Below are 25,091 nucleotides of genomic sequence, written 5' to 3'. Positions count from 1 at the left end.
CAAAGACATTTAAGAACATGGATGGAACTAGAGCGTATCATGCTTAGCGAAATAAGTCAAGCAGAGAAAGACAACTATCATATGATCTCCCTGATTTGAGGAAGTGGTGATGCAACATGGGGGCTTAAGTGGGTAGAAGAAGAATCAATGAAACAAGATGGAACTGGGAGGGAGACAAACCATAAGTGACTCTAAATCTCACAAAACAAACTGAGGGTTGCTGGGGGGAGGGGGGTTGGGGAAGGGGGTGGGATTATGGACATTGGGGAGGGTATGTGCTTTGGTGAGTGCTGTGAAGTAAACCCGGTGATTCACAGACCTGTACCCCTGGGGATAGAAATATATGTTTATAAAAAATAAAAAAATTAAAAAAAAAAAAAGAATAGGTGGTAAATTCTTAAACATTTAAAAAAATCCTAACATTTATGGAGAAAAAACCCTATAAAGCTATAACTAAGAGCAACTAATCTAAAAGAAACTTGACCAAGAAAGAAAATCTGATTATATAACATATGTCTAGGTTAAGTTGTATTCCATCGATCTATTAATTAAAACTCTGCTGTTTTAATTAACGATGTCTTATAATATATTTTATTATTTGCTGGGGAAATCTCTCACAATTATTTTTATTTTAAATTTTACTTGATTACTCTTGAGTTTTTACTTTTTTATAAATCAAACTGTTCAACATAAGTTTCTGTGATGATAAAATGTTCTATCATCTGCCTTGTCCAATACAGGAGGTTACTACCCACATATGGTGACTGAAGTGGTTAGTACAACAGAGAAACTAAATTCTAAAACTCTTCCTCTTTTTCTTATCCCTTCTCCCCTCTTCCCCACCCCCCCTCCCTGTACCCCCAACTGCTCTCTTTTGGGGGGTTATAACTGGTCCTAGACCAAATTCATCTGGGGAAAATGATGATCTCTACATTGTCTTCCTGCTCAGCAATAAGATCTGTTCTCTGCTTACTTAGGTATTCTTTGAAGCCATGAGCAAAGTTTTATAGTTTTCTTACTATAAACTCTGTAATTTCCTGTTAAGCTGACTGCTAGGTATTTCATATTTTTGTTGATAGATTTAATGGAATTATTTACAGTTAGTTGCTGCCAGTATACTGAAAGAGCACTTATTAATTTTTAACCTGTAAAAATTTTTTCTTTTTAATACAATTTGTTTTAATTATGGGTACATACATGCCATTAAGAGGCAGAGGAAAATTTATAACATGTCCTCAGTTCCTTATAGGCCCAAAGATTTTCATTTTTTCATCAGCCTCTACCAATATATCTGAACAAGACCGACAAATCCATTACATAATCAGTATAAGACTTCTCCAAGGGAAGATTTAAAAATAAGCCTAATCTACTAATTACTTATTGTTTAGGCTCAATTCAGTAATTAATTCCTAACTGTAGATTAATATATTAGAAGTAAAGATTTTATCAACAGTCATGTGACTCATAGTTCCTATTAATGCATAATTTCAGGCAAATAATTATGTCTATACCATCACAAGGTAAGAACCTAAAAAGAAAAACGTAATTGGGAAGAAGGAAATGTTCTTCCTACTGAAAAATTAACAAAACTAAATACAAAAGTCTTAACCTCAAAGAATGTACTTATAAGATTTTTTAAACAATGACCAGCAATGTTTTCAGTTGATTTAAAAATATTGGCAGTTATCAATTATCTTATATATGGAAAAAGTGAAGAAGATTCTAAGTATGTAAGAAAACTACCAAAGTCAAATTGAATGAATTCTCCTAACCTTCACTATTTGTAGGATACCTTAAGGGAAAAAAAAAAGAAAAACAGATGAGAATTTCACCAAATTACTTCATTTCCATCTTATTACTGAAACCAATAAGAACTCAGAATTTTTGTTTTTAACTTGCCTTCCGTTAATACTTTTCACTATATAAAAAAAGAGCAGGAATGCACAGAGACCGAACCAACCCCAATGCCAATGAAATTGTATCTACTAATACTAAAAACTGAGTATAATACATCATACTTAACAGAAAAAGATTGAAAACTTTTTACCATAGATCAGGAACAAGAAAAGGATATTTGCCCCCAATACTTCTACTAAACATTGTAATGGAGGTTCTACCCAGGGCAATCAATCAATCAATCAATCTGGATTATAAAAGGAAGAAATAAAACTATCTCCTTTTGCAGATGGCATGGTCTTATATACAAAATGTAAAGGAATCTACACAAAAACATTAATAAATACGTTCTGTAAGGTTGCAGGAAAGAAGATCAAAATCTATTATATTTCTAAATGAATTCCTAAAAATCTGTTATATTCTACTACACGAGCAATGTAAAATCCATAAATAAAATTAAGAAAACAATTCCATTTGCAACAGCATTAAAAGAGCAAAATACTCAGGAATAAATGTTAAGTGAAAGAAGTTTAAGACTTGTACACTGAAAACTAAAACATTACTGAAAACAAAGATGTAAACAAATGGAATGCCATCCTGTGTTCATGGATTAGAAAACACAATATTGATAAGATGGCTATACTGCCCACATTTACCTACAGATTGAAATCAATTCCTATCAAAATTCTAGTTGTCCTTTTTTTACATGCAGAAATTGACAAGCTGATCCTAAAATTCATATAGAAACACAAGAACCCAGGATATCCAAAACAAACTTAAAAAGCTGCAGGACTTATACTTTCTGATTCCAAATATTACAAAGTTACAGTAATCAATACTATGTGGTACTGGCATTAGGATACACATAAACATCACTAGTAGAGAATTAAGAATCCAGAATAAACCCATATATTTATATTTATATATATTTTTGAGAGACAGAGAGTGAGCAAGCATGCATGCAAGCAGAGTTGGGGGGAGGTACAGAGAGAGAATTTTTTTATTTTAAAGATTTTATTTATTTATTTTACAGACAGAGATCACAAGTAGGCAGAGAGGCAGGCAGAGAGAGGAGGAAGCAGGCTCCCTGCGGAGCAGAGAGCCTGAAGTGGGGCTCGATCCCGGGACCCTGGGAGAATCTTAAGTATGTTTCTCATTCATAACCAGGGCAGACGCAGGGCTGGATATTAATGAATGTGAGACAGAATCAAGAGTCGGATGCTTAACGGACTGAACCACCCAGCTGCTTCAGCCCATATATTTATAACTAACTGATTTCCTACAAGATGTCAAGACCATTCAATGTAGAAATAGTCTTTTCAACAAATGGTGATGGGACAGGACAACTGGTACCCATATGCAAAAGAATTAAGTTGGACCCTTACCTTCCACAACATACAAAATTGACTCAAAATGGATCAAAGATCTGAGTGTAAGAGCTAGAACTATAAAACTCAGAAGAAAACCTAAGGATTCTCATGACCTTGGATTAGGCAGTGTTTTAAAGTATAAACTGAAATCAACTATTTAAAAATGGGGAAAAAAGAACTTTTACAGTCTATAAAATTATGTACCATTTGAATGGGGGAAAAAAAAAGCATAGGAACTACTTCTACGTAAACATCTTCCAAAGACATTTTCCTCTGGAGTAAAAAATGTTGGATTAGGTTCTGCTGTTCTGGGTGCTTATCTTTAAGGGCTTTTTAACAAAGTAATTTTATAGAGAAGTACTACTCAATTCAGTATGAAGTTATATAACTAATATCTGAGTATACATATAAACCTGGATACTAAAAATCTAGTCACTCAACTAGATTTCTAAAATGACTGAATATATGGCACTGTGTAAAGACCATTGGTCAATGATAGCCTTTAGTGAAAACTGACCATTTTAATTTAAAAATAAACCATAAATTTTTATTTCAACATTTCTGCTTTACATTAAGTATGGGGAAAAAAACAATCAAGAAGTATTGCTTTCATGTACTTTAACAATTACAGATCAGTGAAAGAACAACACAAGTACAATGTGTTAAAGAAAATGAAGCTGTGATCTTTGTATATGTATCAAAAACTTAACATGAAAAGAATTATTATTTAAATGTGTGGAGGAAATTGGACTTACATAAGTTGACGTTTCCAAGCTCTCTGTGTTGACCAGTACTGGAGGAGGATTTGCCTTAAAGAAAAGTATTGTAAATGTGTTACCTTAACAGGAAAATTGACACATTCCATATCAACATTCACAAATGTCAGAAGCAAATGAAAGATCTGCTATTTCTTAAATTATAATTTTATATGAGCTTTCCATATGTTAATCAATGAATCCCATTTCCAGCACCAGATGAAAAGAATTAAGTATAAACAGTTAAATTTGCTTTTGAGAAATAAATTATTTCTGCTAAAACAGACATAATTTTCTTAACATTTGTAAAGAAGTTTACCAGTCTTCTTAAAAAAATCCACAAATATGCTTTGCATAAGAACTCTTCCCAGGTTGCTCAGATATCATTAGCTTTTCTATTCCCAAGTATACCAGGAAGATTCCAACTTTTATCACCCAGAAAAAAATTCTATTTTCAGTTGCAATTATTGCTTACCACCTGTTACCACTCACAGAATAACAAGAGTCAAAAAACCAAAAGCAAAACAACAGCAAAAAAACCAAGTAGGATAAATATGTCTGATTAAGTATGGATTGAAAGAAGCTTGGTTTTCTGGTTGACCTGGAAATTATTCTGTAGATGAAATAAAATTTAAGGAATAAAATGCAATCAATACCAAATGAAAAACATATCAGAACATATCATGAACATGCCAGAAAACTGACATGATTCCCCTCAAAATTATCTTTCTCCTGCATATTTAAGAGTATAAAAGTACCATTTCAAATGACATTTTCTTAGAATTAAAAAAAAAAAGACTATCCTTTAAGCCAATTTTAGGAGGTATGTTTATGAACACTAATAATTCTGCTATTCCAATTAACTAAAGAACTAAACATAAAAAATGTGTGAAAGAAACATTATACACAGAATAACCATTTTCTTCCAAGTGTATGGGCTTTCCTAAAAGGTTCAAATATTTTACACTATTTTTGGCAAAGAACTAGATCTGGATGATATGATAAAATGCTTAAGGACAACACAGTTGCATGGTTAAATAATTATATATTATGCATTTAGACTACATGAAGCAGCAGGTTAAAAATGAGAAACCTTATTATATATAAACATGACATTAACTACTTTATATGCAGGTCCTACCTTTGACTGTAATAATCTACCTTCAAATAATTTAGTGAAAACCAAACCTAATAAATACAAATACTATTTGTTTTTCAAATTTTTAATTTAAATTTGATTAATCAACATGATACAAATACTCTTTGTATGATTATTATTTAAGTAAAAGTAGTCAACTTACAGACATTTGAGATTTTATGAATATCTGAAATTATCCAATGACCCATAGAGATTCCTCAAATTGATAGTATTTCACTTCAACAAAAAAATTAATGGTACAACTTCACCCCATTTTGTTTAAGCAATTACAGACGATGACAAGAAAGAAAGGGGTACTTAAAGTTACAAAAGAAGTTACATTCTTCAAAAATTATGGCAACAAAGCCTTTTGCTTCCCTCTGCCCATTTATTAACAAACATACAGTGAAAAAAGTTGTTTTTTACCATCATCGTTGTACAGAAGTTATCTTTTGATTCTAGTCCTATAAAAAGTCTATTTGATATTGAAATATACAAAAACAAAATGATATAAAGTATTAAACTTACTTCAAAATAAAATAATGACAAAGAGAGGACACAAATGGGAGGGATTATGGGTCATATGAGCACACACGAGTTAATGATTTGTTATAGTTTGGTAATGAGTATATGTGAGAGTTCACATATTAATTAATTCACATATTAATAATTTAATAGTTCACAATTAATAATTCACATATTAGTTCACATATTAATAGTATGTGAAATAATAGTTCACATACTATCCCTCTACATGTAAGTATTTATTTTTAAAGATCTTATTTATTTATTTGACAGAGAGAGAACACAAGTAGGCAGAGCAGTAGGCAGAGAGAGGGGGAAGCAGGCTCCCTGCTGAGCAGAGAGCTCGATGAAGGGCTGGATCCCAGGACCCTGACATCATGATCTTAGTCAAAGGCAGAGGCTTAACCCACTGAACCACCCAGGTGCCCCAGTATTTTTGAAAATTTTAATAAAAAGTAAAGCAAAAAAATTATATTGAGTCAACTGCTCAGTTTGTAGGAGGTTAATAACTAAGGCAGTTGTAAAATACTATAGGTCAGAGTTGCTATTAAGTTATTAGCATTCACACCATAAAGTTGATTTTAATTTTCAAGTTCTGTTCAAAATAAAAAATACAGACTAGTGAAATAATTTGCAATTTTGACTTGAAGAACATGGTAATATACGTACAATAAGTTATTTTTAGATGTATCTTTAGAATTAACATGAGTGAGTGATCATACTTGAAGGGAAATGATGGTAATAAAGAACATGAAATTGGACAAGAAACAAGAGTGTTCACATTGAGGATTAAGCAAGAATTTCAACCAAAAGTAATGTCAGGGTAAGAAAACCTAGCTATTTTAAAAAGACAGGTCATAAAAAATAGTCTCGAATAAGAGCCTATATAAAGAAAGCTCAAGAGGCATGATGTCTGTCTCAAGTCTAGTTGCCTAAAATAAAGATGAATTAAGACATTTAACTTGGAACAAACTATACTTTTACTTAATAATAATTTACTTAATTCTATTTTTACTTAGTAATTTTACTTCATTATAATTGTATTATGAAATACAGAAATGTTTCTGAGAAAGTAATACTCCCTAGCTCTCCAATTTGGAGGTAGGAATGGAAATAAATGGGTAGGACAATCTGAATGGGTTTGGAGGGTATGATACACAATTCAGAAAGACACAACACCCTAGAAACAAAGTTAAAGAACAGGGTACTTCTAAAGGAAGCAATGCAGAAAAATTTGGCCCCAGAAAGCACATACTTTGAAAAAGCTGAGGTAAAGAGTACTAAAATTAGAAATGGTAGCAAATCTGGCTAGTTTAAGACCTTGGGATCTGTAACTGGGACAGTGGGTAGCAGAACAGGTGACATGAAATTATCACCTTTACTTAGCAGTCAATTAAACAACAACAAGAATTAAGAAGAATCTACTTGAAAGTTATTTCAAATGAAGAAACCCCTTCCGTTGCACCTTGCTTCAAGTGACTTCAAGTGACACCAAAAGACTTGGTTCTGGTGCTATCTCTATTTCACTCCACCATTCAAGTAAATCTGACTATACAGGTAAGTCACAAGTGATATTTAAACTCATTTATTTCATCTATAAAGAGACAGCAACACATGTTTTTACCTAAGAGGACTATGTAAAGACACAGCAAATACAAAGGAAAACTTACTGTAAACTACAGGAAACTACTGTTAATCCATTATTAGTATATATATTAATATATTAGTATATTATAATTTAATATACTATTGTGTATGTGTCAACTAGGATAATAATGAAGTCCTATAATACAATTAGAGATGGGGTGGGGGTTAGTAAAGGGACAGGAATATTCTAAAAAAGAGGTACTAGTAAACCCCTAAAGAATTTGACCAAGTATCAATAACAAGACTTAAGAAACATAATTCTGCTCATGCAATTTTTAGCATTCTATTTCATTAATAATGGGTCTCACAGGGATTGCTGCTGTTAACACATCACAGCATCCTTATACAATTTCAAAAAGCAGTATTACATTTTTTTAAAAACCTTTAAATAATTCTTAAATCCAGTTATTTAAAAACAGGCCAAAATTAGGAGTTTAGAAAACACTTTAATGCTGTGCATTGTATTTCTCCTTTTACCATTTATCAAAGTTTTATTACGTTATTTAATCTGTCTCCTTCTCCCCTACTAAATTATAAACAAGTGTTTTTCTTTTTTTTTTTTTAAAGATTTTATTTATTTATTTAACAGAGAGAAATCACAAGTAGAGATGGAGAGGCAGGCAGATAGAGAGAGAGAGGGAAGCAGGCTCCCTGCTGAGCAGAGAGCCCGATGCGGGCCTCGATCCCAGGACCCTGAGATCATGACCTGAGCCGAAGGCAGCGGCTTAACCCACTGAGCCACCCAGGCGCCCACAAGTGTTTTTCATATAAAGAACTCACAAACCACAGAGAACACCTCTTAGATTCTAATTTGAGACATACTGCATGAAAAGGTAAATGCTATCACTTAAGGAATCAATGTAAGATAAGGAGTGTATGTAAAAATAAATAGGATGGATTCTGGGAAGACGGCACAATAGGAAGTACCACAAATTTGTCACCCAGATAATAACTGTACTGGCAGAATCTATGTGATGTAACTAATTTGGAATTGTATTGAACTCCAGAGTAGTCTGTTGAAGGCCTGCAACTTCCAGGGGAAGTACTGGATGGTAAACTGTGGTTAATTGTCAATTTTAGCTCTTAGCACAGTAGCAGCTATTCAACTCCCATCCTCTGCCCTGTAACAGCTAGTTGGGGAAGTGTTCCTGGAGTAGCCGGCACAAAAACTACACAACCCAGGAGGGGAAAAAAACCAAAAACAAACAAAAACTACCCTCCAAATACAGGGGATCTGTGCTCTGATTGCTTCTGATCACTGGTGTGCAAAGAGGCAGTGGCCATTATTGAACTGCCCATAATTGATACAAGTCTTCCCCCCTCTGGTTGAAGGGACTCCAGAGGACTTAAAGGGCAAACACCTCCTCCCACCATTTCATTTTTCTCTTTTTCCCCTTTTGAGAGTCAGGCACTGAAACCTAGGATATTCAAAAGCAGCCACATACACAAGGGCAGGCAGGGAAAAAAAGACCTGAGGAAGACCTTAAGTTTATACTACAGACTGATTCTTGGCACAGAGATAGCCTACAACAATTAAAAAGCCCCAAAACAACAACTACAAAATAAAAATAAAACCTTAGGAGAGGAGGAAAATCTGATTTCCCGAGTTAGAGCATCCTAAGAGTCAAAAGTCCAGTGTTCAGCAAAGAAATCAAAAGGCATGCAAAGAAACAATATAGTGTGGTCCATTCAAAGGAAAAGAGGAAGGAATGAAGGAAAGAAGGAAAAGAAAAAAAGGAAGGAAGGGCCTTTAAAAAAACCTGGTGCCAGATCTACTACACAAAGACTTTAAAACAACCATATTAAAGATGTTCAAAGAACTAAAAGAGAAGGTGAACAAAGAAAATGAAAAAATAAAAGGGAAAATTTATAAAAGATAAAATAGAAAAGTCTATAAAAGAGAGAAAACCTAAAGGAAAATCAAAAGGAAATTCTGAAGCAAAAAAGTTCAATAAATCAAAAATTCAATATAACAATTCAAAGGCAGATTTGAACAAGCAGAAGAATTGATGAACTTGAAGATAGGACAATGGAAATTACTAAGTCTGAGGAAAGAAAGAAAAGGACTAAAGAAAATGACCAGACACTAAGGAACCTTGGGTCACCATGAAGCAGACCAACACATATATCATGGGAGTCCCAGAAGAGGAGAGATCAAGTAGCAGAGAAAATATCTGAAGAAATAATCACCAAAACATTCCCAAATTTGATGATAACAACCACCAACCATAACAAGACATGAAGAACAACATCCAAGCTCAACAACCTCATGGTAGGATGAACTCAGAGAGACTCACACTAGGACACATTGTAATCAAACTCTTGAAAGACAAAAACACAGAATTTTGAGAGCAGCAAGAAAAAAGTGACTCATTACATACAAGGGATCTTCAATAAGATTATCAACATGTTTCTCTGAACTCTGGAAGAGTTCCAGAAACTCTGGAAGTGAGAAAGTAGTGAGCCAATATATCTAAAGTACTAAAAGAAAAAAACCTTTGTCAACCAAGAACCCTGTATCTGGCAAAACTGTTCCTCAAATGTGAGGGAGGAATTAAAATATTCCCAGATAAACAAGAGCTGGGGCGGGGGGCGGGAGTTCGGTTATCACTAGTACAGCTGCCCTGAACAAAATTCTTTGCTCAAGAGTCTTGCAGGTTGAAATTAAAGGACACGAGAGAGTAACACAAGGTGTTTGAAGAAATAAAGATCTCAGTAAAGATAAATACAAGAGCAATTATAAAACCTAATATTGTAAGAGTTGTAACATCACTTTATATTTTCTACATATTGTTAGAGGAAATGCTTTCAGTCTTTCACCACTGAGTACAATGACTGCAGTCAGTTTTCACATATGAAAAGATGAAGAGAGTTCTGTAGATGTATGACAGTGATGGTTGCAAAACAATATGAATGTACTTAATATCACTGATATGTAGGGGTGCCTTGGTGGCTCAGTAAGTGTCTGCCTTCAGCTCAGGTCATGATCCTGGGTCCTGGGATGGAGCCCCACATCATGCTCCCTGCTTAGCGGGGAGCCTGCTTCTCCCTCTGCCTTCTGCCACTTCCCCTGCTTGTCTTCTCTCTCTTGCTCACTCTCAAATAAATAAAATCTTAAATACCACTGATATATAATCTTAAAAATGGCAAATTTCTACATTATGTGTATTCTACCACAACTAAAAAAATTGGAAAACATGTATGACTTCAAACTAATTATGCAGATGCATTAAAGACAAACTGAAACATATTCTACAAAATAACTAGCTTGCTTTCTTCTAAAATGCCACATTCATGAAAGACAGTGGGGCTACTCCAGATTACGGAGACTAAAGTGTCATGAAGGCAATGTGAAATCTTGGACTGGCTAAAGGACCTATTTTTTTTTCCTCTAAAGTACATTATTGGGGCAAATGGAAAAATATAATGTTTGCAGATTAATGACACTAATTTTATTTTAATGTTCATTTTCTGATGTAGCTCATGTACTGTGTTAATATTTCTGTTCTTAGGAAAAAACATTTAGTGTTATAAAGCATTTGTATTTGGAGGTAAAAGGGACATGAGAGAAACTTCCTTTGAAATGATTCATAAAAAGTAATATATAAGAAGGGAAATGATAAAGCAAATATGGTAGGTAAAAATGTTAAGAATTGGGGAATCTGGGTTAAGGTATATGGGAATTCACAGCATTATTACTGAAACTTTCTTAAATCTGAAATGATCTGAAAATAATGTAGAATAAACAAAACAAACTCAAAATACATATAGAATAAGGGCACCACAGTCAGATATTAATGTGTGGTTAAAAAGGCTCATCAAGGTAACTCAAAGTATGGTCTTCTGTTTAAAACTACCAGTAAAATGAAAATATATCAAGTCATCCTTTAGGTTATACTAAAGATCAAGTGATTTGAGATTCAATGCTCAGATGTTTTGTGAAACTTGAATGGTCCAAAAGCAATAAAAAATGGTCTGCACTGGCTATACCTCTTATGTACCTACTCTCATGTCACGTGGTTATTGTTAACTGTCTATTGGATAGAAAGGAGTCTCCTGGAGGACAAGGATAATGTTATATTCATCTTAGTAATGATATGGCTGGAATAATAACAAAAAACTGAACACCAATACCTCTGAAGCACATATATGAATATGTACAAAGAATTTTACACACACAAATTAGTCACTTTTAGCAATTACATGACAGATCCACAAAACTGGTAGAAAGAGTCTAAAGCATCTGGTTTTAAAGCAGAGTATTTACTCTGGGGTGGAAAAAAGATATTTAATAGGTCAGTATCTATGTAGAGAACTGAGGCTATTAGAAGCTGAGACATTTCTACATTGTCACACAGCTAGAAAGGGGTGAGGCCAGAAAGTGGTAGTTAGGTCTCACTATAAAGTCTGCGCTCTTCATTCAACTTCAAGCAGTCGTTTGTTATGCCTTCTTCTGTACTGCTGTGTATAATAAGCCTAATAATTCCTAATATGGAAAGCTTTTAAAAATTTAAAAGACCAATATAAAAGTACTCTGAAAAGTATAATAAGCATTTAAAAGTAATCAGGGAGGCATTATCTTCCATTTTAATAGATGAAGGGAGGATAAAATGTAGACATTAAGTAACTTGTTTGAATTGCAAAGGTAGGATGCGAATCCAAACCTTATGTCTTCTACTTCTATTTCTATTATATCCTGATGCATCTAAAATGTAAATTAGTAGATCTTTAGAAGAAAAATTATTTCCATTTAAAGTGTTAAAACTGGGTTATAGATTAAGTATAGCTTTCAAGTTTATTTGAGGACATTTTAATCACTTATACTAATTTTTATAATGCCCATATTCTACTTCATTAATCAGGAATGCACTTACTGATTCCAGAAAAATGAGGCACACCTATAGGCTTTTCACATTATACAACATAAATGATTAATCTACTCTACATGGGCTTTCAGTGTATTTAAAAACTTAAAATGAAAAAAAAAAAAAAAAAAAAAAAAAAAAAAAAAAAACTTAAAATGAGGCAAAGTAGAATACATAAGCCTTTGTCTTGTGCACATATCCTCATTTGTTTTTCTAACTTGTTCCCTGGTTTACTGTCTCAAAGAAATATGAGATAACACTAATAATATGAACAGCCAAGATTATGTGCCAGTTGCACATATGCCATTATTCTTCCAACAACATCTTAAGCTAGTACTACTATCATCTTCAGTGTTAACAGATGAAGTAACAGAAGCTCAGTGTGGTTAAGGAAACTGCTCAGAGTTACACAGCTTATAAAGTGGTAGGACTAGAATTCCAAACCAGATCTATCTGCCTCTAAGACCTCTCATTTATAACTACAAGGCTATGTAATGTCTCAACAATTTCCAAATATAGTGTGATGTTAGGGACACTTGGGAGTAAATAAGTCAGAGGTCTTTGAGCAGGAAAGGACAGGTTCCTTATGCAACATAAGAACAAAAACTACTATGAAGTTTCAAAGGGTTTTGGAACTATTTTAACACCAAAAGATGAATTGAAATGACAAGAGTAAAATAAACTTCCAAATCCCCTACTTTAAAAAAAATATTGTATTACTAAGTCCTAGATGCTTGGAGAGAGGTTATATTATTACAATATTACAATAAAACATAGGCTGCTTACTTAGAATTATATTTTATTTATATGTTCAATTTCTTCTATGCAACACAGAGAAAAAAATCCATCTGGATTTATCTATCATTTACAACGATTTAACTTTTAATGATTTTCACAAAGGGTGAACGATTACGTAGAAACAGTAACATTATCAGACTGAATGAAGTCTTAGTGGAGTATCTGTAATTTCCCCTAGAGTCCTATTTTGTATAATGTCCCTCTTGAATTTCATTTTTTAGGAGGGGAAGGACACTGAGATAAGTAATAACTGATATCCCATTTTACTTCCAATAGAACTTACACAATAAGCATACAATTTTTATCTAGATTTTATGCACAGATCAGTAATAGTAAAAATAGCTAAAGATGCATTTATTTATACTCTAAATGAGACTGAGATTGTATACAATCAAGATCTGAGTTATTTATTATATGCAATAATACTATCATTATTTTGACTTTGGATGACTTAGTTTATAGGGTAGGTAATGTCTTATTAAGTCATCCCTTGGAATTACTGAAGGATTTGTCTAGCATTTTAGTTTTTGACTGTCACATTACTTTTTATTTTGTTTTCAAATTTTTATTTAAATTCTAGTTCGTTAACATATAGTACAAAAAAAACCCATATAGTACAATGTTAGTTTCAGGAGTAAAATTCAGTGATTCATTACTTACATATAATACCCAGTGCTCATCATAAAAGTGCTGTCCTAAATATCCATCACACATCTAGCTCATCCCCCACCCCGCAATTGCCCTCCATCAGCCCTCAGTTTGTTCTCTAAGAGTCTCTTATGGTTTGCTTCCTTCTCTTTCCTACCCCCCCACAAACATTCATCTGTTTTGTTTCTTAAATTCCATATGTGAGTGAAATCATATGGTATCTGTCTTTCTCTGACTTATTTTGCTGAGCATAATACACTCTAGCTCCAACCATGTTGCAAATGGCAAGATTTCATTATTTTTGATGGCTGAGTAATATTCCATTGTGTGTGTATACACACACATTACCTTTTTAAAAAATAAACTTTTATTAGAGTAATTTTAGATTTACAGAAAAGTTGCAGAGATAGCACAGAGTTTCAATATACTTTACATGTATGGGGTCTTATTTTTAACAGATAAATATGAACGTTATCTAACCAAATGACAGAGAAAGAAATATTTCCAAAGAAGGTAAATATATATTGGAAAACAAATATGAATGACACATCTAGTGTAATATGAAGATAAAGATTTTTATTATCTTTAGAAAATAAAATTTCCTGGGGTGTCTGGGTGGTTCAGTGGGTTAAGCCGTTGCCTTCAGCTCAGGTCATAATCTCAGGGTCCTGGGATAGAGCCCTGCATCAACCTCTCTGCTCAGCAGGGAGCCTACTACTTCCCCTTCTCTCTCTGCCTGCCTCTCTGCCTACCTGTGCTTTCTCTCTCTGTTAAATAAATAAAATCTTAAAAAGAAAAAAAAAAAAGAAAATTTCCTAAAGCAAATAAAAACTGGTTCAAGCAGATTTATAAATACAAAATGCATGATAACAAATCTAAGGAGGTTCAATATTACGAAGTTTAAAATGTGTCCTATTTCATAGTTAACCTAAAAAAATGACACATACTGAACCCATTTTATATTAAATCCCGAATATTTAATTCCCTAAAAACACAAGGTGAAGTCCAAAGTGAATTACTAAATCTAACAAAGAAATAGTTAAAACAGTTTGAAAAGAATACAAATGAAACATTAAAAGCAAATGAAATGTTTATAAAGAAAAAAGAAACTAATAAAAACCTGTGGTATGGTGGGTAGGATGACAGTATTCTCAGCAGGGACTGGCAGGACAGGGATCACAGGGACAGTGGGAGAAGAGGGAGGTACAGCTTCTGTTGGCTAAAAATCATCAATGACAAAAAATCAGGAAAAATACCAAAATAAAAGAAAAACACATAACAGAAAATTTTGCCATAATATATTATAGTTTTCAGAAATAACTGAGAAAAAGGTAAAATATTAATGTTACTTCAATTTAAATGAGAAAAATGCTCTCCAGAAATTATTTTAGAAATCATTATGCTACTAATAATAGTTTTAATAACTGTAATTAAAATGAGAGACTACTTTTTAGATATTTCAATGAAAACAGTAAAAGATAATGACTTACAATTTTGCTCCTCTAGGAGACAAAACACTTACTTCAAAGACTACAAAATATTTTTCCAGGATTCAGAATATTATTTGATTACTTTCCTCCTTGCATTCAAGGAATCAAAAGCAATTTTATTAGCCTATAACTGGGGCTCAGAAATTCACAAAGGATTCAAAGGACTTAAAAATTGAATCTATTATCACTTTTAAAATCTATGCTATTGACCTCTACTATTAAGAACTGTACTAAGCTGCCTTAAAATTGCCTTCAAACGGGCATCTAGGTCGTACAATCAGTTAAGCGACGCTTCTTGGTTTTGGGTCAGGTGGTGATCTCAACATTGTGGGATAAGCCCCAAGCTCAGAAGGAAGCCTGCTTAAGTTTCTGCTTCCCTCTACCTTGGCCCCCTCCCCTGCACCCATGCTCTCTCTCTCAAATAAATAAATCTTTTAAAACAACTGCCTTTAAAGTCATTAATTCAACTAACACTGAGTAACTATTATGTGCCACACATATTCCAGAAAAAATTAAAAAAGAACTCTAGTGACATAAACTAAGGGGCTTTGATATTTACACTCAACACTCTATCTGGCTTGATTCATTTAATTTTACAAAGATGTAAATGTAAAACAAGACGTGTTTTGTAACTTGTCCTAAACCTTGTTAACTGGATTAATTCATAAACATTTATTAACTAATAACATACTCTACATGTATAAGAGAAACATTAAAATCTAACTGATTACAGGACAAGGTGCATTAAAAGAGACAGGAAGAACAAATTTGCTGAAATCAAAACTATGCTTTTCCTAACAAAGAAATACAAAATAAAATTACAATGTTGACCTTCTTGGCCTATCAGTTAATCAAAATATATTAAAAATGCGTGGATTCTCTTCAACAATGGTGCTGGGAAAACTGGATATCCACATGCAAAAGTAATGAAGTTATATCACTCTCACATCATATACAAAAATTTAAAAATTAATCAACAATAGAAATATACATACTAGAACTCATAAAACCAGAAAACAAAGGGGTAAATCTTCCTGACCTTAGATTTGACAGTGAATTCTTAAATATATCAAAAGTATAAGTGACAAGAATAAATGAACCAGACGTCATCTGAACACCAGAGAAAATATTTTGTCTACCAAAGGACATTATCAAGAAAGTGCAAAGACAACCTACAAAATAGGACTAAATGTTTACAAGTCACACATCCGATGGGGGTTTAATAGCCAGAATATATAAAGAACTCTTACAACTCAACAACAAAAAGATAGTTAAAAAATGGGCAAAGGACTTTGGTGGTCATTTCTGCAAAGGAGATATACAAATGGCAAATAAGCACATGAAAAGATACTCAACAAATTATTATTCATTAGAAAAATGCAAATCAAAGTTACAGCAAAAAATCACTTCACACTTACTAGGAGGCTGTAATAAAAAAAGAAAAACAAAAACAGAAAGAAACTACATTGGCAAGGATGTAGAGAATTTGTAATCTTCAAAAACTTTTGGTAGGAATGTAAAATGGTGTAAGCTGCTATACAACAGTTTGATGGTTCTTCAAAAAAAGCTAACCATAGTATTACCATATGACCCAGCAATTTCTACTAAGTATACATAGACTCAGAAGAACTGAAAACAGGGAGTTGGATACTTTACATCACAATGTTCAGTGATGCATTATTCACAACAGCTGAAAAGGTGGAAAAAACACAAGTGTCCATCAAAGACAAATGGATAAACAAAATGTTATATATACATGCAATGAATTATTATTCAGTCACAAAGAGGAATGAAATTCTGACTCATGATACAACACGGATGTATACTGAAAACATTATGTTCTCAAGTGAAATGAATCAGACACATAAGGACAATATTGTATGATTCGACTTACATGAAACATTCAGAATAGGTATACTCATAGAGATAGAAAGTAGAATGGAAGTTACCACGCTAGGAGAGAAGAGCATGGTAAGTTAATGATTACAGAGTCTGTGAGAGGACATGAAAAGTTTTGGAAATCTAATAGTGATGGTTGCAACACTGAGAATGCAATTAATGCCACAGAATTATTTTTTAAAAAGGTTAAAATGACAAATTTTATGTCAGATATATTTTGCCACAATACAAATCTCAAAGTAAATTTTAATGCATGGAAACAGGACCTTTCCCACTGTTGTTGGATGTATAAATTCATACAAACTTTAAGAAAAGCAATTTAGTAGTAATTATCTACAGCCTTAAAAAAGTCTAAGCTTTTAGACTTAATTCTAGAAATCTACCCAAAGTGAACAATTTAAAAAACAAGTATTCTAAGAGTCTTAATACATTCTACTGACCACTGTTTATACTTGGGAAATGTGGAATATCCTAAATATCCAAATAATGATAATTATGTAAAATTAAATATTACACAACCAATTAAAAATCATCTGTAAGAACCATCTGTAGATCTGGCTTGGAACTCTAGTCACTAATTATATATTGTTTCCATAAAAAAAAAACCTTTAAATTCCATATTATGAGTTTAAAATGCATCACTTAAATATTAACCAACTTTCAGTTTAATACTCATATCACTTTTTAAAAATTTTTGAGGTTCTGCCTCTAGATTTACAACAAAGTGTGCGAAAAAAGATAGTTTTAAAAGAACTGCCACTTGATCAACTAGGTATACCTACAGGAAATGAAATGAATCCCATCTCTACCTTATACAATACTTAAGATTAGTTACAGACTGTTTGCTAACATAAGAGAAGTACAAAAATTAGATTTCTAAATGATATTAATGACAGAATGTTACCATGACCCTGGTGTAGGTAAAGACTTCTTTAACAGTAAGGTACAGATTATTGAAGCCAAACAGGGTAAGGAGAGTGTCTGTATGCAGGGAGTAGAGGGGTGGCAGCGGTCTAGAACAGGGTGCTTGGAGCCTGAGCAGAAAAAGGAGGGTATCCATATGGGCAGAGCAGTGGAAGCAGACTGATGTGTTTTGTTTGAACCTAAATGTGGCAGTAGCAGTAGTCTGGCATGAAGTGTAGGGGCCTCAGTGGAGTAAGAAGGAGATATGATGGAGCTTGGGCAGAGTAAGGAGGGTGTCCCACCGAGAGAAGTGGTGATGGGAGATTGCTGACATACAGGAGATTTTGATCTAAAAAATACATACATAAAGGATAAGGGGAATAAGATACCTCGTGTCAGAGAAAGGAGTTATGAATATGGAAAGGGAAAAAATTAACATGATATCTATGGTTCCAGAACAGAACTGGAGGTATTAGCATGAATGCACGGCTTTCAATATATAGAGATAGACTTGGAAACACAGACATACGTGTGTGTATACATACATATATTCCCTAACTCTGCCCACAAAGATGATCTGGGGGCAGTAACACACCAATAGCATGAATACACCTAGCATTCAGATCATGGTTTCTAAATACCAATTCTCAAATTAAAAAACAAAAGGAGTCTTTGGATTTCAAAATGGCTAATTCCAGTGCTAGAGCTTAGCAAGTACAATAAGATCCTAGAACAACTTGCTGTGCCAGAAAATACAGAAGTGCTCATGGAATAATGAGGGCAGGACAAAAGACACAGGAGTTAGCTTGAAGAGTTTTGAAGTTAACTTGAAGAGTTTTGAAGAGTTCCCAGTCAGACTGGGAACAATTTGAGATTCTAAATAAAGATAACAGTGGCATACACAGAATAAAAACAGGATTCCAAGAGTCCATATTGATATAATAATTATAAAAATAAATGAAAAGATGAGAAAGCATTTCCTTATAGTAGGATGCCAACTAAAAGATGTAGAAGGAATTCTGGAATTTTAAAATCATAATTTGGCAACCACCACAGAAATAATACATTCAAAAAAATCAATAGATATAAAAATTCCAATGCTGCTGAATGAACCTTCCCTTTCATTCTAGTAGATGAAAGTTTAAATAGGACACATGGATCCACTCAAGTATTTCTCTTAAAAACACTTATTAATTACAGTGAAGAAATCTAGCAGATACTATCTTAATCAAAGTTACCAGCACCAAGGATGGGACAACTCAAAATCATGCTACCTGATAGGATAAAGAACCTATCACTTCTCAGAAACTCCAGTCAAAGATGCGTAACCTGAATCCAATCACCGAATAACAGACAAGCCCAAATTGACTGATACACTACAAAATAACTGCTGCAGTCATCCACACTATCAAAGAAAAAAAAAGTCTAAAGTTTATAATTATTTTTTGTAATATCAGGTTTTTAAAACAGCTTTATTGAGATAAAATTGACATACAAAAAACTTCACCCATTTAATGTAAACAACTTAAATGAGTTCAGACATATGCATGTACCTGTAAAACCATTACAATCAAGATACTAGATATATCTATCACCTCTAAAGTTTCCTTATGCCTCTTCAACAGGGTCAGATATTAGCTGATTAATAATCTACTTTAACATAAAAATAAGACAGAGCTAAATGCTTATATCAAATTTCAACATCAAGCACAAAAATCTCCACTAGGCAGCTGCTCTCCAAGACCTTTATGATAAACTATAAATCCTTTAATATTACATTTAAACCTCATGGTAACCTTGGCTTTAAGTCTCTTCTGAAATCTACCTCCTTTAGATAAGGATCTGAATACCATTTTTAAGAAATCCTAAAACAACTTATGTCATCTTAATTCACTCCACTCTCTATATGGCAATGAACAAGTAGTTTGAAAAAGAACATAGCTTCTGCCAGTTTCTTGAGAAAGGAAAATCCTGCTGAAAAAGTCTTCAAAAATAAGTAACGTTATCAATACATACAATTTCCTAGCCACAGCTGATAACGAATTCAGGTAACAAAGAATTACAGAACAGCAAAATAATTCATTTAGTTCATCTGAAACAAAAATACAGCCCCAAACAAATAACAGACAATCAAACGAAGGCTGAGTGATACGGGAACAGCACAGATGTTAGATCTGATAATAGAGTAAAATAAAAAGGTAAGAGGATATTTTAAGCACAGGATTTAGAGCAGGGTAAAATTCTGGGGAGTTGTAGAAGATTCTAAATTGGAAAATGTCATGCTTTAGATCCTAATGTAAACAATGAGGTAGCAAAATACAGTCACCATTATATTTGGGTTATTACAGAAAAGGAGAAATTCAGCATAAGCATTTTAACTTGAAAAATCTTATATACATATTTCATTAGACAATGGTAACTGTTATACCATCATCCTTTTACTGCTCCATTTGTATCACTCAGTAAGATCAGTTCCAAAGAGGTTTTTTTTTTAATCATGACCATGTGACTAACAACAGTCTCAGTTGTTTCTATCCATAGCAACACCATGGAATCATTAGCCTCTGAGGCTGCCTTCAGAGACTTGTTTCCATGACAACAGAGGCTATAATATTAACAGTGTCTCAAAGAACATCGCAGAAAATTGTAAATTCCTGTAAAATAATTGGCTTGTACATATTTTAAAAGTACTTTTTCTATGACAGTATGAAATTGACAGCTTCTGGGAAAGTGTTTAAACAATCATTTTTAGAGATTCTTATTAAATTTCTTCATAGTTTACATTTTAAATTCAATGTAAGATCTTAAAATTATGAAATCAGCTTTTAAAATGTAACAGATTTTCACTGGAGTGGTCTGAAGCCTTATTAGGTACAGCCACTTGCATAATGTGTACTGTATATCAACATTCATGACTATGCACCACCTTCTTTCACTGCCATTCATGCAATAATAAATGCCCCTGGCCTCTTCCTTAAGAAAGCAAATACTGCTGAAAAATACTTCAAAAACAAATAACATATCAACACACACAATTTCCTAGCCACAGCTGATAACTAATCCAGCCGTGTAACCAATTCAGCATACAATCAGGAAGGCATATTGAGTAAGCCCACATTTATTAAATTGCATTCTGCTTAAAATAGCTCAAGTGGTTCTTTTATGTGCATATGAATCCTGACTGATACAGGAAGAGACAGAAAGGACAATTAGGCTGCTGTGATAATCCAGATTCTTGAGAGGTCATCAGTGGCTTGGTGAAAATGGACATGAGTATCAAATCAAGATAGATTTTGAATGTACACCTAGTGTCATCTGGTGAATAATGGGCAACTGGGAGTTAGAAAGGACTATTAAATAAATAAATAAAAATTAAAAAAAATCTTAAAAAAAAAAAAAGAGTAACACCCATGGTGCGCCTGGGTGGCTCAGTAGGTTAAGCCTCTGCCTTCGGCTCAGGTCATGTTACCGGGGTCCTGGGATCCAGCTCATCGGGCTTTCTGCTCAGCAGGGAGCCTGCTTTCCCCTCTCTCTTGATTGCCTCTCTGTCTCCTTGTGATCTCTCTCTCTCTCTCTCTAATAAATAAATAAATAAAATCTTAAAAAAAAAGAACCCACTTTGGCTATTAAAAATAATCTTTTACATCATAGACCCAAGCATAAAAGATTTGCAAGGCTATGTGAATACATTTTTATTGCTAAATTATTAAAATGATTTTCATAGCAGAAGATAAAAATCTGAAGATAACTGAAATCTTACAGGATAAGATTACAGGATAATTTACATTGACATGTTATATGAATGAGGTAAACTGAGCTTAGAATATACACAAAGATTCAATAAGGTCTAAATAAATTTATACCACATTTAGGGGAAATGAAATACATGAATTAGCAAATCTTTTGTTAAACCTTAGATAACAAGGAAAAGCAATTACTCTTGTGCCACTATTGGTCAATAAGTACTTTATTTCATTTTTGTATGGCAAAGTTAATATTCTTAATCCAAGTTCCTTCGTTTAAAGATCTACTATGCTGTAAGGAGATATGCTTCTCTGATCAAATGTCAAAGAAGCTGTTTAGAAGGGGGCGGAAAACAAAAAAATCCGGCAATGTTTATAGAAGAATACAGCAGAGCAGATGTATCAAAACTCTACTTGGGAATCACTGTACTGAACAGGGGTCTAGTATCTTTAGAATAAAGATACTTTTCATTATTTAAGTCTGACTCTCTCCCCCCTGCTGCAGGGGGGAAAATGTTATCTGAACCAGCTACATGTGACATCCACATCATAATTATGTCAGAAGCAAACCAGGTACATTTAAAAACAAATCACTAGGTGTTAAATTACAAAGTTTTGATTTTAAAATAACAAAGGAGAGATCAGAAAATAGATCCAGTGATTAATAATCTTATTATAGAAACACGGGTACAGTTTTGTTACTTCACACAGATTACCTAGTCCGTGAAACTATTTCTGCTGGCAAGATTCATGATAATGAAGTAAAGTTTACCATCCCTTTATTATGAAAAGATGGTATTCTATCAGCATTCAGCTCGTTCACTTTGTGCTGGTAGAAGGATGAATCAAGAACCACTAAAAATTTAAAGTAAAGAGACCTTAAACTTGGATTTAAAGATATGGTTACATAATTAACAAGTAGGTATGAAACTACAAACTGCAATATACTTTAACCTGATTTTTAAACCAGAAAATGGTCAGAGAAACCTACACAGTCATGGAGTTCATGATTACTAATATAAAATGCGCCCTCAATGCTTTCTAGTAATCATACGTTTACCCTATTCTATTCATTCTTCTAGAAGTCCGTAATGATTCCAGCCCCTGTTGCCTTTCTACTACTCTCCTACCACTTAACTGTTTCAGCCATACTGACCTCCCTGCTGTTCTCTAAATAGCCTGAACTTGGTTTGGTCTCAGTCTTTTATTTACTTACTATGTCTCTGCCAGGAATGCTTTTGCCTCAGATATCCACATGGCTCAATTTCATGACTTTATTCAATTATCAAATATATGTAGGAGATACTGCAAAAAGATTTTTCTGTGCTTGGGGAGCCACTACCAATCAGGTATTCAAGATGTTCTATCATTTGGTGAACGTAGGACAGAAGTCTCAAAAACACGAAAGTGCCCTCAAATTGCCAGTTTCATGTTTTTATCTACCTAGCAGTAGCTAGTTGCCTAATAATGTCCTATTTGAAAATAAACACGTCTTGCTTAGGTACATTTGCTTAATAGATTTTCATCTTTTTTTATTTTTAAAGATTTTATTTTTAAGTAATCTCTACAACCAATGTGGGACTCAGACTCACCACCCAACATCAAGAGGTGCATGCTCTTCCAACTAAGCACGCCAGGTGCCCCTCTTCTCTTTTAAAAACTGTATTAGTAAGTATTTTTCACTGACGGCTTATATTTAAAAGCTGTGGTGCCCATCTTCCAAATTTCTAGGTTCTACTAATTTCAGCTTGTTTCTAGGTCCCTACCACATGTGGCAGCTGCTTCCTATGGTTATTATCTGTTTTACTTTGGTATTTCACTTTTCCTTTTCAAATCTCCAATTCGTTTTTTTTTTAAAAGCACCTTCCTCCCCCAATATTACATTCTGTTAAAATAAATGCTGTGGTTCCTGTTTTCCTCACTGGATACCCTGTCAAGGTTACCAAGCCTCTGGTTAAACATAATTCTTTACCACTCTATAATTAGACTGCTTCTCCCACATCTAGATTCCTCACTTAAAAAAAAAAAAAAAAAACCAGAATATTTTGTGGAACTACTGATAATGGTGGTAATGAAGATGGTAATGATGATGATTATCAGGTATTATTAGGGCTGTGCTTATACTGCCTCATTTAATTTCCAATAAATCTTGATGTGGATAACACTTTTTCATCTCTGTTTTCTACAGGTGGAGGAAAGAGATTCAAAGAATTTAGATGTATTTGTCTAAAGTGCCACAGCTAGTAAACAGCAGAACAGAAACAAACTCAGGCCATTATCCTCTAACAACAGTCTGCTCACCCAGTATGCTACACTGTCTTTTTAAAATATTTTCAGAAGAGTTATTTGGTCCTTATTGTTACTATCATGTTTTACCACAAAGACAATATATAATACCCCCCAAAAGAAACAGAATACTTGTTCAGTCCTTAGCTCAAGGATTGGCAAACATTTTCTTTCTTTCTTTTTTTTTTTTTTAAGATTTTATTTATTTGACAGAGAGAGATCACAAGCAGGCAGAGAGGCAGGCAGAGAGAGAGGAAGGGAAGCAGGCCCCCTGCTGAGCAAAGAGCCCGACGTGGGACTTGATCCCAGGACCCTGAGATCATGACCCGAGCCGAAGGCAGCAGCCCAACCCACTGAGCCACCCAGGCGCTCTTGGCAAACATTTTCAAAAAAGGGACAGATAATACATATTTTAGACTTTATGGGCCATGTTTCTGTGTTGCAACTACCCAACTTTGTGCTTGAAAATGGCTATACCCAATACACAAACAGAGCTGTGTTCCAATAAAACTTCATTTATCTATGATAATAAAAATATGCAACTCCTCCCATAAGATCATGGAATTGAAAATAAAAAAATAATACATATAGAAATTTCAAATTTCATCTACAGTTATTTAAAATATTTTTATAAAAAAGGCTTTTATTAATAAAGCAGTGTTCTTATATCTGAAAGAATATAGGCTCTATACTGTATGTAGCCTTTCAGTTCGGGAAGAGTGATTAAAATGACGTGATTTTTGTTTTGCTTCCCATTCCTACCCACCCCCCCTGCCAAATCCTGCTTATGGTACTTAGTATAGATGAAGCAATTAATCCTAACACTGGGATATGCATCTTGTTATCTCCAATTTTCAAAATAACTTCAAAATGATTTTTTTCAAATTTGTAATACTTTGTAGATCTTAGGTAGCTCTACCAAGATCAGTCAGACTTAAATACAGAAAAATGAAGCTGGAAATCTGTTTTGATCCAAATCTCAGATTATAATCTCTAGTTATTTCTCTCAGGACCAACAAAAAATCTGTAAGGCAATCAACTGGTCCTATTCTGTCATAACAATAACTGTTTCACATTCCAGAGCTGGAATTAATTTATTAATATCCACAATTTAGATTTCACAAAAAC

At 33.5% G+C, this 25,091-nt stretch overlaps 1 protein-coding gene across 15 annotated transcripts in view; it reads right to left on the bottom strand.

The window, feature by feature from the left end:
* Positions 1 to 25,091, bottom strand: part of DLG1 (discs large MAGUK scaffold protein 1) — a 255,607-nt gene that overhangs the window by 107,058 nt on the left and 123,458 nt on the right. For 9 of the 15 annotated variants that reach the window (XM_045088103.1, XM_045088104.1, XM_045088102.1 and 6 more), the window contains 2 exons: positions 14,763 to 14,861; positions 4,022 to 4,075 (listed from right to left, as the gene is read on the bottom strand). In XM_045088103.1, the coding sequence (XP_044944038.1) occupies positions 4,022 to 4,075; positions 14,763 to 14,861 (153 nt within the window). The remainder of the gene's footprint in view (positions 1 to 4,021; positions 4,076 to 14,762; positions 14,862 to 25,091) is intronic. The other 6 variants (XM_045088107.1, XM_045088109.1, XM_045088110.1 and 3 more) reach the window with 1 other exon arrangement.

The sequence above is a fragment of the Mustela putorius genome, unplaced genomic scaffold (genome assembly GCF_011764305.1).
Source record: "Mustela putorius furo isolate JIRA1106 unplaced genomic scaffold, ASM1176430v1.1 tig00003834_pilon_pilon_pilon, whole genome shotgun sequence".
Lineage (NCBI taxonomy): Eukaryota > Metazoa > Chordata > Mammalia > Carnivora > Mustelidae > Mustela > Mustela putorius.
Note: the sequence above shows the minus strand (reverse complement) of the source record. Positions and strands in the feature narration are given on the sequence as shown.